This window comes from Chanos chanos, chromosome 6, assembly GCF_902362185.1.
Source record: "Chanos chanos chromosome 6, fChaCha1.1, whole genome shotgun sequence".
NCBI lineage: Eukaryota > Metazoa > Chordata > Actinopteri > Gonorynchiformes > Chanidae > Chanos > Chanos chanos.
The window spans coordinates 43,632,413-43,647,260 of NC_044500.1; the positions used below are offsets into that span (position 1 = coordinate 43,632,413).

The 14,848-nt window shown below is 43.4% G+C and overlaps 1 protein-coding gene across 3 annotated transcripts in view; it reads right to left on the bottom strand.

Annotated features, from left to right (window-relative positions):
• frmd4ba (FERM domain containing 4Ba) overlaps positions 1-14,848 on the bottom strand; it is a 43,032-nt gene that overhangs the window by 7,865 nt on the left and 20,319 nt on the right. For all 3 annotated transcript variants that reach the window (XM_030777129.1, XM_030777128.1, XM_030777130.1), the window contains exons 6-13: positions 14,097-14,153; positions 13,418-13,440; positions 8,852-8,935; positions 7,940-8,005; positions 7,364-7,421; positions 6,853-6,939; positions 1,216-1,292; positions 482-620 (exon numbers count right to left, since the gene is read on the bottom strand). In XM_030777129.1, the coding sequence (XP_030632989.1) occupies positions 482-620; positions 1,216-1,292; positions 6,853-6,939; positions 7,364-7,421; positions 7,940-8,005; positions 8,852-8,935; positions 13,418-13,440; positions 14,097-14,153 (591 nt within the window). The remainder of the gene's footprint in view (positions 1-481; positions 621-1,215; positions 1,293-6,852; positions 6,940-7,363; positions 7,422-7,939; positions 8,006-8,851; positions 8,936-13,417; positions 13,441-14,096; positions 14,154-14,848) is intronic.

Below are 14,848 nucleotides of genomic sequence, written 5' to 3' on the forward strand. Positions count from 1 at the left end.
TAGAGAAAACCACGGCTCGCTACAAACCGATTAGCATTCTGAAACACACATTAGGCCTGCCAACACACATACACAAACACAGACTAATATGCCCTTCCAGAGGAAAAAAAAAACCCCTCAATATCACATGCCAAACTATGCACACATGCAGCCACATATCCACAAAAGCAAACACACACGAGGACACACACGCACACGGTCTCTTTCCCTCTCCCTCTCCTCTGCTCAAACAGCCTCGTTCTCTATAGAAGGAATGTACTTCACACAGGAATAAGACAAACACATGTGAAAGCCTCCCTCCTTTTCTCCAACTTCTGCTGACACTTGTCTTTTTTCGAAAACAGGGGGGAGAGCTCGCTTTGTAAGACCCGTGCGATAACAAACAGAAGCTGGAGATCCCGACAGAGACGGAGCAGAGGACAGCGCATGGGCCCTGGGCCAGGAGGGGGAGTGAGGTTAGCGACAACGCTTACAGACTCACTTTACTCTGTTTCCTGTCCAAGTAGAACTGGTGCTGACTGATGGCCATTGCCCAAATGCCCTTGATCAGAGAATGGTTGGCATACCACGTGTGGATGACCAGACCTGTCTGCCCGAATGTGCGTTTGGTCGCTGCCCGCCTGTGGAGACACACATACACACACACACAGATGTTAAAATGGATGTATAATGCACATTAATTATTACTTATTTTTGTATAACTGTGAATTGCTTGAACACCTTCCTAATTCCCTCCCCATATGTATTACTAAACAAAATAAACTTAGTTATTTAACAAAAAAAGAAAATTGGTGTAATGATTAAAAAACATGAGAAAAGCTGAAAGCCGCTGACGACAGTAAAGCAGCGCTGTGGTGAGGTCAGATCACGTCTGTTTGAGTAATGGGACTGAATGAAACAGAGCTGCTGCAGCCTTAAGGTGCTCTGCATCAGTGAGTTTTAATTACGGTGGAGCTAGCCAACAGCATCGTGCTACGCTCCGGCGGCAGTGCGGCGTGAAAAACAGAGGTAATCTGCTGCTACGGCAGTGCCACACGGTACGAGAAATGCCGGCGTGAGAGAGAGAGAGTCAGCTAAACTGCCATTAGCACAAAGGTCTGAAGTCATTAAAGGGTTGTGGGCACTTTTCTCTGGGAGTCAGGTGGATGGAGGTTTTTATCGTGGCACAGTGGTTTTTAGTGGAGGTTAAAATTAGTCCCCCCGTTTTCTTCTCACCTTTGAGGGTCGTTGACCTCGACTGCAAATTTCTTCTCGCGGAAGTACAAGTTCTCGAGCTGCTTCCAGCGGAACAGCTGAGGGACGAGAAAAAAAAAAAAAAGACAGATTCTTTTGAACAGGAACAGTCACAGGGAAAGAGAAAATCCTTCTAGTAAACACGGAGGTTAAACATGACAGGCATGGTTTGATGCACAGGTGACTGCAAAACAAGTAGTGACATCTTATCATAGCTAATTTCAAAGAGTGCAGAGCAATGCAAACCCAGATTCAGGCGACCAAATGGGATGTCAATACTACCAATGCCCCAAGTAAAGGATAAAAAGAATTCACTTTACTTCCTGGTCCACTGAGGCTTACTCAGGTGAGAATTAGACCCAATTTCAATGGAGTGGCAACCAGTCAAATACTCATCAGTCCAGTGGTATTAGAGCGATATGGAGTCAAACAGCACTTGTTACTATAGCAGTGCTACAAATAAAGCCTTGCTTAAAAAAAAACAAACAAAAAAAAACTTTGTCACTCAAGATGTGCGAATGTCTCTGATAACGCACAAAACCCAATCGTTTGCCCGTGTGCTTGCGTGTCGCGCGAAAACAAAGACTTGAATATGAGGCCAATTAAGCAGAGCCATTTCAATAAAAACCGCTGGCGAACACAAAGCCCTTTCCGAAGCATGTTTCTCATGTCAGCTGTGCCCTGGAGGGAACGAGCCCAACAGAGACCGGGAGAGGAAAGCCAGGCTGCACATCTGCTACGGCATGCCAGGCCATTCTTTACAGAGCCTGGCTCCTTTTTTCCTCAGAACTCAGCTTTATTCATTTTCAATGTGAAGGGAAAAGACAAAAAAAAAAAAAACCAAAAAAAAAAAAAACCCAGCATAATATCCACCAGCATTCGCCATGCACGGGAGAGGATTTACTCGGAATGCTCTCACAAGATCCCTTCCAGGTACGAGTGATGAGTGATTCATGGAGCACGGAGCCCTGTCAATATAAACTACATACTATGCCTTCCTGACCGGAAAAGCCGAGAGAATCTCAGTCATAGACCTCACAGCTTATCACACGAGAGCTCAACATCAACCAGCTCAAACCAAACCAAGTCAAAAGAAGCATAAAAACAGCACGTCTTTGTCCTCAGTTACTTCTGTCCACCCAGAGAACGACTGCCCTGTACCATTTAAAAACTGAAAACATCATAGCCTAATTTAACAAACTACAGGTTATTACATTTAGGCATTTGTGAGCGTTAAACACTACTCTATCATGGTGGAAGACAATGAGTAAACATTTACCTGAAACAACTGACACACGTGAATGTTCACAAAATGTTCTTACCACTTGAGATCCTTTGCCTTTAAAATCCCTAGTGAGTGAGATGACTGCTGGTGAATAGTGCGGTAGACTTTCCCACAGGCTAGGAGCTTCACGGAACAATACTCTCTTGTGTACTCTAGGGCAGGGCAACAGCAGCAAGGTGAAAGAGTTTCAGTGAAGTAAGCCACTCCCCTTTCAGGCCACTCCCTCTGATATCACAATCACCTCACAGCACCCTTACCTACCTTGGATATGCCAGACAACTGTCGTCAAAATAACATCTCATTTCTCTCTCTCTCTCCTTCTCACTATGTCTGAACACTGCTCAAACTCTCCTTCACTCGCTCATTCACTAACTCACTCTCTCTCTCTCTCTGTCGTTTTCATTCTTTCTCTCCCCTCTCTTCGTGTTTAATTTCATGATCCCGTCAAACCAGCCAAACAGGTTGTAGTCACACACACACACACACACACACACACACACACACACACGTAGCATATTTGCTCCCTGTTGTCATTCTTGGGAATGAACCATTGGCTTTCACTCAGCTAGTTTCCCATCATTTAAAGTACACCAAAACACCTTTCAATAGCTACTCATTAAGCTTTGTGTTCCACTTCCTCATGCCTCTTTCTTTTTTTTTTTCTCTTCCTGCTACAGTTTAGATGGTGTTCCACCTCCCGCCGATCCACACACTTTCTGCTGTGTCCCCCTCTTCAAGCAGCTCCTTGGCCAACTATGTCAGGAATCTACTACTTCAATTTAATCATTAATAGTACGCAGACCTCTTTACAACACAACTCTTCACCTCCTGGTGAAAACAAACCTCTCCCTCTCCCTCTCACTCTCTTTCTCTCGCCCTCTCTCTGGTGGCCAAGGCCAGTTATCTACCTGACAATGGGGAATCTCTCACCTCCTATCTGAGCCAGTGAAAAATCAGCAGCCTATCTGAAAGGTCTTTATAGATACCGGTTGGAAAAATCAAGGCCACCTCTGGGAATGCAACAATACATGAAGAGACGGGGGAAAACAAAATCTGTTGGTTAATTTTACTTGTATGCAGCTATCTCTAAGCATGGCACAATACAAGGAAACAAAAGCGAGTGTTATCTCATCTTTGCATACCGGTTTGAGATATGGAGAGCAATCTAGGAATTAAATTAACACATTTAACATTAGCTCAAAAGTATGAATGAGTGGGAAAGGACTTTTCTCACTTTTTGTTTTTTTTAAAGTTTCTTATCTTTAACAATAGAGTGACAGACATTAACGGCTTTTCGACGCCTGCTTTTGTCTGTTGCTTTGCCTAATCCATTAGACTTCAGTGCTCACGTTGGACCACTGGACACAGAGCGTACTAATTAATGGACAATGGGAACAGACAACCTCCATGTTCCCCAATGACCCTTGGTCTTTCTGCTCATATGAAAATGTCACATGACCTCTGTGTACAAACAACAAATACACACACATAGACAACCCCCCCCCCACCCCCCCCCCCCCCCGCTCGCTGACTGGTGATGACATACATACCAGGTGTTTTGACACACCTTGAATTGGGGTATGTGAATGGAAATGCTCAGTCAATGAGCGGTGGCTCAGGACAGGAAAAAAACAGTCAACCTGGTGGAAATCTACTCCTTATTTAAGACTTAAAAAAACAGTTGTTTAAACGTACGCGGGGACAGGCTGTACAGTATCAAGCACATTCGGACGTGACCTGTTTAACGATGTCTTAAGGATCAATCTCTAATTAGAATGAAAAGATATGTCAGAGTTAAAAGATATGTCAGAAATGTGTCAAAGCTGAGTCAATTAATTACTAAGAATGGTATGTCGCCCCACCCAACTGATCACACACAAACACACTTCACATATTGACTGAAAGCCATTTAACAGCAGATTTCCATACAAGGTATGCAGACAGAGGACAGTTTTGGCCGAATTCCTGTGGCCAGGCAGACTTCAGCATGTTGATAGGAATTCTGCTAAGCCCCAGGGGGCTTATTATTGGCAAACAGATTAAACTGAAGAGAGAGGAGAGAGGATGTGGTGAATGAGATAACACAAGACTGACATGAGTGGTAACTTGAAGGCATAAATAAAATGACTGTGATAACAGATGGGATTGTGAATGGCTGTAATTAAGCACAGGGTTTAATTAGGTAATCATATTCAAATAGATGGACAGAGAGATAGACAGACATACAGAGATAGACAATTATGCACGCGCGCGCGCGCACACACACACACACACACACGTCTGGGTGTGTGTGTTAATGTGTATGTGTGTGTATACGTGTGTGTGTGTGTGTATATATATATATATTAGTACCAGTCAAAGGTTTGGACACACTTTCCCATTCAAGTGAATGGGAAAGTGTGTCCAAACTTTTGAGTGGTGCTGTGTATATTACACACACCCAGACACAGAGAGAGAAGGAGAAACAGTATCAGGAGAAACACTTAAACTCAGAAATAGGAATCTTCCGCACCCCCACAGATACTGGGTGCCAACAAGCACTCAACACACACCCGACGTGCAGATCCACAAATACTGGGTGTTCCACGGAGTCTAACTTGTGTGTTCACTAACGTAGTATCAACTACTCAGCCACTTAGACAAGGACTGAATGATACAAGCAGTATTGAGAAAGACACTCACTCTTCAACTTACGCTGAAAAGTAGTGAGTCATCAGAAACGTAGGAACTCAAGTATTCTTGGCATGAAATTCAACTACGGTTGCTATGCAACGTCTAAGTCATAGTACACCACATTCATACAATTTCCTGCTGGGAGTATAAACTAAATTTCACCAGACAATCAGTTAACCATTTGAAACTTTAATAAGAGTAAAACAAAAAAAACAAAAAACAACCAACAAATAAAAAAAAAACATAAACGACAAATCACATATTCACCCAGGTTTGCTGAGACATATCTCGTAAGCTCGGCATTGCAGCTCGATTAGAAACGCTTACAGCACAGGGGCTGCTGCGAAGGGCCCCTGGGTCCCTGGGAAAACCACACGTTAAAAAGCTTTTTAATATGAAACCTCCGGGAAGCCTGATGTGATGAGTGCAGCCGTGGGACTGCCCCCCTTCTCTTCCTTCTGCCCCCCCCCCACCCCCCCCCACCCCACCCCTCCACTCTCTGCACCCCCGCCAAGGTAATTGTGTTTTATTGCTTGATCAATTGTTTGGGTTGAGAGAAGCCCTCAGTGACAGGCAGCTTTGCATAATGAGCGAGGCATGCTGGGAGCAGAGGAGGGAAAGGGAAGGGGAGGAGGCGCTCTGTCCGAATACAAAGGCTTTGACAGGAAGAACAGTCAATACACGGACCGTGCCAGGTCTCTCTCTCGCTGCCGAGGGATGCACGCTTTCAAAAAAAAATAAACGTCTTAAAAGCTTGCACATTCACAGCCCTGTAGGACAGAGGCTTTAGGTGAGGGACTTCCATCCTGCGTTGTATTTAAAAAAAAAAAAAAATTCTTTTTTTTGAGACAGGCAGTGCTGGTGCACTTGGCTTTAATTCAGCTGAGGTCTCTCAGGCTCACTCCCCATGGAGTACCATAATTACACGTTTCACTGGGAGGTCTGGGCCCCAGTGTAGAAACCTCAGCCCTGTGGAGTGGGACATGCCCATTAAAACACCCTTTGCTCTGGCAGAAAACGCACACACAGCTGGCACTAACAGGGACCTAATGGATGCCATATTAGAGACAAAAGTAACAAGGGGGTGGTACAGAGACATGTCGGACACCCTTCTCATAAAAAAAAAAAAAAAAAGCCACGAAAACACACAAGCACACACACGCACAAGCACACACAGACACAGACACAGACAGTTTCATACACACAGACACAGATGCGTACGTGCACAGACAGACAGACAAACATGCACACACAGAGCAAACCTTATTTAAATCTCCTAAATGACACTGAAGCTGCAAGTAAAGTGAAATTATATCTGTCTGGATGAAGGACAACTGAGGAGCAGTGTTAATTTCCAAAACAGTTAGTAAACACTCTTAATTTGGTTACACGCGCACACACACACACACACACACACAAAATGCTTAGCAGCATGCCACAATACACATAGCACCATGTGTTGAAATAGTATCACCGAGACTGTATCTACGGGTCATTCACACCATCTTTCCCTCTTTCTCGCCTTCCTTTCCCGTCTTTCCCAACACATGCAGTCTTTGTGGACGTTATTTACAGTCGGGTGAATTATTAACCCGCTGGGGCTTTGGTGGGCAGTACAAAACGTAACAAAAGCTGCGGAAGAGGAATGAAGGCAGACCCACCTTCCGGGGCTTCTGTTTATCCTGTAGATCGTATTGGCCGATGCCTCTGTAACTCACTCCCAACCACCACGGGATCCCCTGCTTGTCCTGTGAGACAGAGAAGGAGAGCTTTCAACACAGTGGCACTTTGACTAAAAACTGTTTGCAAGGTGGAAAAAAACACACACACATACACACACGATGGAGCCAATTATCTCATTAGAGCGTCTGCGTTAGCCAAAAAAGAAAAAAAAGAAAGGAAAAAAAAAAAAAAAGATCAAATGGATCTAAAGCAGCTCAGATATCCCCACAGAGTGGTAGTCGTTTTAACACGCGTGTTTGATGTCCTCAGACACTGTGTTTTAAACGAGCAAGGTAAGCAAAACTTCAACGTGTCTGAGAGGTTAATGCAGAGAGGAATCATTCAGTTGGTGATATCTGTGCCAGTCAACACATGTTTGGTGGTCAAAACCTGGGGGTAGTTTGAAGACGATGTTTTTGTTTTTTTTAACTCTGCACATCCTGTTCATACCTTGACTTCGTAGTAATGAACTCCATATGTGGGTAGGGACTGCACTAACGTCAGATACCTAAGAAAGAAAGGGAGGGTAACCCTTATAAAAACCAAATATTTGTCACATATTAAGCCATTAATATTAAATAAGGTTACAAAGACTCCACAGTAAACCAGCCTATATCAACCAATTTGGTTTCGGTTACATCTCTAGGACAATTGATTACTTCCAAGGCCTTGAGAGAGAGAGAGAGAGAGAGAGAGTGGATTGATCAAGTCAGGAACACATCTCTCACACACCAAGAAGTGACCTTGGTCGATTCCAGTGGTAGAAAAACAAAGCAGGCTACTCTAACACTGGACAGCACGCCCGGGAGTCACGTCCCAGCCAAAGCTCCGCTCTAATCAATTACCCAGTCTGACAGAATGATAGTGGCACCTCTGTCTCGAACAGCTAGACACAACCCTGACAGATAAACCACACTGATTTAGAGTGATGAACTTGGGGTTGAATGCCTCTGGCCACACCATTCAATGCGCTTGACCTATCGCCACATTAGCGGGACCGTAATTCATTTTGGAGACTCCACTTACTGTATGATGGCCTCTCCTCTGGTGAGTCCCTTCAGTTTTCTGTAATGCTCGATCACTCTGTCTTCACTGCGGAGAGAGAGAGAGGAGAGTAAAAATGCCGAAGTTCACGTTGGTAAAGTAAGCGGCGCGGGGAACGCTGGCGCGATGGGTTAACGTGGTATTTAAATGTCGACTTGGGCACACAGGGCGCACGTGCCCATGTGTGAAATGCCATCCGACCAAATGTCCTATCAATCTATCACTCTCTGACTGGCGTCTGCTGTGGTAAACTGCACCACACACACACATGGGTGCACACAGACTCAAAAACATGCGCGTGTGCATACACGAGCACACACACACACGCATGCAGACACACGCACAGGCACCCACACAGACGTGCGCACACACACACACACATACGCCCACACAGACACACATGAACCCAGACATGTGCAGTGGTACAGCTGCCTCCACAGCTGTTTCTGCACAGTCCACATTCTCCCCCTTAGATTCCAGTCAGTTCTCTGCTCTCAATTCACCTGTCTCTGCTCTACGGCCTCTTACACTACACAACCACAGAGACGCTGAATTCGGTCGGTGCAAGAGTCCCCTCAGAAACGTTTGTTTGTTCCAGTCGTCTAGAGAACGGAGGTCCCTCTCTGCAGTGTCCCAGGCAGAACCACCGGGCAGACGTAATTAACGCAGCGCTCTGGTTAATTACAGCCATTTGAGGCTGTCACTGCAGACCAACACACCACGCATCTGGTTATGTGTGTCACTTCATCAGACGTTTAAAAAAGAAACGAGGCCTTTTGCTTCTAGGTGACTCTTTCAAGGCTGTTTGAGGTGGATGACAGTGACGTACCAATACACCTAGGACTGAGTACTTTTTAAAAAATTTTTCTTCTTCTTCTTTTTTTAAGTTCTTACCAGTAGGCTAGAGATGGGTGCTCCTTGAGAACTGCAGTGGGGAACGCTGGCAGCTTCTTAAGGTCGGACCTCGTGGTTTCGTCACTGAAAAAAAAAACATTAGTGGTTCGTTTTAAAGATGGTGGGAATACATTTCATCATAGACACTGTTTAAACAAAAAAAAGTCATCAAGACAACAAGCTACTAGCGAAACAATACATTCCCGCCATGGGTAGTTTATAATTCCTTGATGCTACTCATAAGCCCCGCCATAAAGGATGCGGTGATAATTTTATGCAGGAAGTAGGTCAGGGAAAAACACAGGTGATGTTTGATTTGAAGTAGCATCACAAGACCATTTCTCATGCGTAAAACTCAAACAGAACAGGCAAACTTCCTTCGAATTACGAGTTTGACACACGTGATCGATAAGGGAAGATGGTAAAAGGATATTCATTTTTATTTGTGCCTGTCAATATTGTCTGAACATACTGCTTGATCTTAAAACTCCTCTTCAGACAGAGATAAGATTTTGACTTCAGTCTGTGTTTTTCTTGTGCTCTTGTGTCTAAAACAGGACTTGGTTTACCCTCCCACATTTCAGTCCTCAACACGGTGGCTCTGTTGCTCAGTAACCTATGTTTTAAGTATAAGATTTAAATACAGAGTGCAATCACACCAGAGTCAGGGTTAGAGATAGCTATTTAAGTCCAATCATACCTGATCTTTTCCAAATGAGACGGACACTTGTGCTATCTCTCCACTCTAAAATAGGGTTATGTCTCTGTACCACTATACAGTAATTGACGCTGCTGGTATTTCTCCCCTGTACCAGCAGATTAAAACAAGGGCTTGTAATGATCTAATAGAGCCTGACAATTGCATCCTATCTCAGTGGTCAAAACATGGTATATGTCAGTGTCAAGGTCTATGGCGGGGCTGGCTCTGAGTCATTCAGTACACAGGGCAGAGCAAACTGCCTTTCATTAACAGATCAACAAAGACGAGCATGTCTTGGCATCGCAGGGCTCTGCCAACTTCAACAAAAGACACCCTACAGTTTTGGCACCGGTACTGAGAGTTCCTGTACAACCCATGCGGCGAGCTCCAAAAAAGGAACCGCATCGTTTTTAAACGTCTAACGTAATGAATTTTGTTTAATCATCTTATTTTTAACTTTGGAACAGGCCACGCAGTCTGCAATCAGCAAGCTGAATATGGGAAGAAAGACAAATTTCAAAGCGAAACAATACGCTGTTATACAGTGCGAGTACACACTGACGCTCTTTGATCCAATATGAAATTCTAGGTCATAAATCCATAGCCATATCTGTCCACGTGTCTCTCTCAATATACATATGAGGAAAAAAAAACCCCCACAAACACATACAGCAAAACAAATGGGAAAGGAAATGAGATTTATACTTTTATTAATCCATCCACAGTTTTCCTTATTATGACAGACAGGGAGATTTAACCATGACTCACAGCCCTCGCTTACTTTAAAGTCATAAATGTCCCGGGGTGCTGTGTGTTGATCTAAAGGTAAGTTATCACAGCAGTGTACCCTGCAGCACGATAGTCGCACTCACCTGTAGCAGTCAGCAATTCATTACAATTTCTGTGTTATCAAACGACAGATTGGGGCCGACTGCTCCGCCCATTCAAGTAAGTGTGCGAGAAAAAGTCACGTGTCAGCCATTTCAGCAGATTAGAAACGACCGGCAGAGGAGTGAAAAGGTTGAGGAGAAAAAGTCACGGGTTGACAGAAAAACGTCCCTGTGGGAACAATGTTAAACCTTTACAAACACACCCCAGCTGATTTAAATCACCGTCAGCACTAGGCCAAAGTTAGCTGTTATTTATCTAAACTATACGGTGCTCCGAGGGAATGTAGAAAAACTTGTGAGGCAAACCTCTTTTACAAAACAACGTGACCAGCAGGTCAACACGAAATGGATGACATTTAGGAAGGTAGAAACCCTCTCCTGTCAGTCCACTTAGAGCACTTTTCATAAGTCATGTGTTTGGCATGTTGTGCTACGAATTATTTTATGTGCCCATGGGAAAATATAGCTGGAAGCAGCTGACACATTATTACTGCCTCTCTGACATCTGTAATAATGTTTCACTGAAAACAATTACAATTAGGGTGAGTATTCAGAGGCATGATACTGTCTTAGTCACTGGGTGCAGTGCAGGGAAAACTCTGCTAGTACGTTGAACAAGATATTGGCTTGGAGAGAAGAAAGATGACATCACAAACGAGTACGTCGCCTGACTGTCTGCCAAGCGGAGATGTCTCTGTATGCTGGAGCTCCAAATCCACTCAGCTTACAAGGAGGAGGTGGAAGAGGAGAATGAGGGAGGAAGGTGGTTGGGTGTGGGGAGGGAGAGAGGGAGAGAGAGAGAGAGAGAGAGAGAGAGAGAGAGAGAGAGAGAGAGAGAGAAAGAGAGAGAGAGAGAGAGAGAGATGGGGGGTATCCTTGACTCCTACACGCCTAATCTCTAAACTCAGTGCTCTTTTCCCATGCGTGCCTCCTATGGAACATGTTTTATGAGGGGGGATTTGGGCACTTTTCATCCATGTGGTTACAGCAAAACCCATCTCAGAGAGGCAGAGAGAGAGAGAGAAATTTAAACACATGGTCTTGCTTGAAGCTCTCTTGCCTGGAACAGGGTGTTATCTGCAGTGATATGCTGTTTCCAGAATCAAGTGGTAATGTTGGTTTATGGTGCCCTCAGCAAGCACATAGCACAAATCACCACAATCACAACGGGCTTCTGCATGTAACCAACAGGCTATACTGAGAAGAACACATCATTTCAATAATGCATTCATACTAAACCAGACCCTAAATATCCATAAGTCTTTCCAAGTTTTTGCTTAACTGGTAATAATAAATAAATAAATACTTTCAGCTCACTCAGTCCATAGCCGATAAGACACATGGGCAATATACCAAAGTCATGACACTTCTCTGATAAACCACGGACCCTTTACCACGGAGAGTTCAGGTCAGCTCGGTGCTAGTTCTAGAACACCAGAACTTCCCTCAACAATGTTTTTGAAGGGACAGAGATCTGCACTTGCCCGCAAGGCAAACAAAACCATCAAATGCACTTGCAACGCCGACATTTTTTGACAGTAAAAAGGACCCTTTTTTTCAGCACTGAATATGACTACCTTGCTTTCATGCAATACAAAACTCAGTGGTGCATAGAGCTTTGTGTTGAAATAATGCAGCAGGGGGCCTGTGAGGGGATGAGGGGGGGGGGGGGGGCAGGGAGGGGCCAGTAAACAGGTTCAGTTATAAGCTGCTCATTTGCTTCAATGGTCAGAAAAATATTAACAGATTAACATCTCCCACTTCAGGTGGACTCACTGACTAAACAGCAACCCTCCACATCAAAATAAAATCTAATGCTACTTAATATTTTAAGGGAAACACACACACACCCACACACAATTAGCACACACAATACATTACATGTTAGAAAAAATGTGACAACAGAAAATACTGTCATAGTTTGTCTTGCAACAGTGCAGCAGCGCAAATGCACAACAATAACACCAACTAAAGTCAAATCATTTACATAAACACTCACAAAATACCAGAGTACACAACACAGCAGCACATAATATAAATATAACCTAAGCTTAGATACAACTCTTTGTAAAGGCTCAATAAATGAAAACATTACCAGGTTGAATCACAGCCAAAGATAGCAGGTCTAATCAATAGACTGGCTTGAATTGCCTATGCTAGCTCTGGTGATTGTCACAAGTGCAGCCCTAGGAAATAATCAACAGAGACCAGACCCATCATAAAAGAAAAAGAAAGAAAGAAAGGCACAGTTTGTAAACATTAACTGCTGGGCACATGCTATTCCTCCACAAGGCACAACACTCCACTTTTCTGAATATAACCTGCTAGAAATCAGTGTTTTCCAGTGTTAGTATACAACAGGATGGAAAAAAGTGTGTGAAAAACTAGATTACCGTGGACTTCGTGATTACAGAAATCACAGACTGAATATGCTTATTAACACCACTGTCGTTTTTTGACATGATCGGTCTGGTGGTGTGACTGACTCGGGTTACACCAGATTGAGTGTTTGTTCATGAATAAAGCTGATTTTAGTTATGGACAGCATTTTGGAATCTCCGTTTGGTCTTTGCTGATTCATTCACATTCACAGGCTGTGCTTTTGTAACAAATCACAGACAGCCTGCCTTATCAGGTTTCATAGCCCAACCCCCCCCCCCCCCCCCCCCCCCCCCATGTTCAGAGCGGATGGTCATTACTGAACAGTGGCTGATAAGGCAAAACGCAAAGTGTGAACACTGTGTTTAATCTCCTCTGAACACTCCACAATAATATCTGTATAGGCTTATTCCAAAAAGTCATGGAAAGTGGGTAAAAAAAAAAGTGTTACTGTATTGATATTTAAGGAAAATACAAACCTCCTACATTGTAGCCTCCTCTTACAGTACAGATGAATGAGTAATTTATCTAGAGTTATACAGACCAGAGTTTCCCATTACGGGAGAGTTAATGGACTGTTAAACGAAAGTGGCTTACCTGGCGTAGTCACCTTTGGCCTCCTGCAAGATACATATTAACAAGCATCATATCACACAGTGAACTTCTCTGTTGTAACATGGCAATACAGCAAGGATTTTTAACACAAGCCATGATAACTTAATTCGGTTATGTGCTACTTTATTAATGCACAAAATGACAGAACAAAAAGTATTGTAAACAAATTCCAACATTGTCCACAAACTGAACCTCTACGATACAAAAGGGGTCTACCGTAGGGAACTTAAGGAGCTTAACTCTCACGAGTACATACAATGCCCTCATCAGTTAGTCACACACACTGAAGCCTGTAAAATTTGGTTTCTCAAACAATAATAACCGTGGACTACTTTCGTACCTTGGGACTTTGTCGGGGGAAACGACTTTTGAGACACTTGTTATTCACGAAATGCACAGTGTTGTAGATTTCATATCTAAAAATAATAGCTAAAGTATTTAAACCTTTATGCCTCTGGAAAACACTTTTTTTCACTGAACTTTTCTTAAATATGCATGTTCCAACACTGGACTCGCTGTTTGATTCATTAAAGAAATCGACAGGGTGACGCGCATCGGTAACAGCTACATCAACACGGTGGCGCGCATCGGCAGCTGCTGCAACATGCTTATGTTTTGTTTCTGTCAAACTATGGTAAAAAAAAAAAAAAAGTGCACTTACCTGCAAAATGTAAGCTGCTAACTTGAAAATATTTTCGCTCTCCGCTTCAATGACTCCCTACAACGTTGCAAAAAAAAGATATGCAAGGGAGACATTAAAGTAACTCTGTTGCCACTGAGTTTCAGCCGAGCGTTTCAAAAGTGTTCTCTTCACCCGTACCCACAGTCAGGTTGCACGGTAGACGGAACTATTTCTCTAAAAGCTTGGGTGGCTATACTCAGCGTTATCTATTTTTCCAGTGCACATACGACGGGATCTATAGCAAATACTCTGACAAGTGATTAAAAAAAAAGATTTCTGCATACCAGATCGGTAAAGTTATATATCCATCCAATATCGCTACAGTTTTTAATTTGGACCCCCACACTGATAATGGTACAGTCTCCTGAAGCAGGTTCAACGCTCTTGTTGTTTAGCTGTTGTTTTACAAATCCTTTCACCCCAAATTACGTCACAAAATTATGGAATATCACAATTTTAAATGTCTCCTCCTGTTCGAATTGACGAAACTATAGTGCTACGTCTTCTTCAGTGATAACTGGCCACTGTTAAAAACTATTGCATAGGAGAAGATATTACGTGTGTTGACGTAAAACGATCATAGTGAAGCACTACATCTCCTGCGCCCCTTGACACTATAGTGTCTAGTATAAATCTACTTAAAAAATTATCTACCTTCTTTTGCTCTTTAACTTACACTTACGGACATTATTTAGGTTATCTGATAACTAGAATGGGTTTTGAATGTGCTC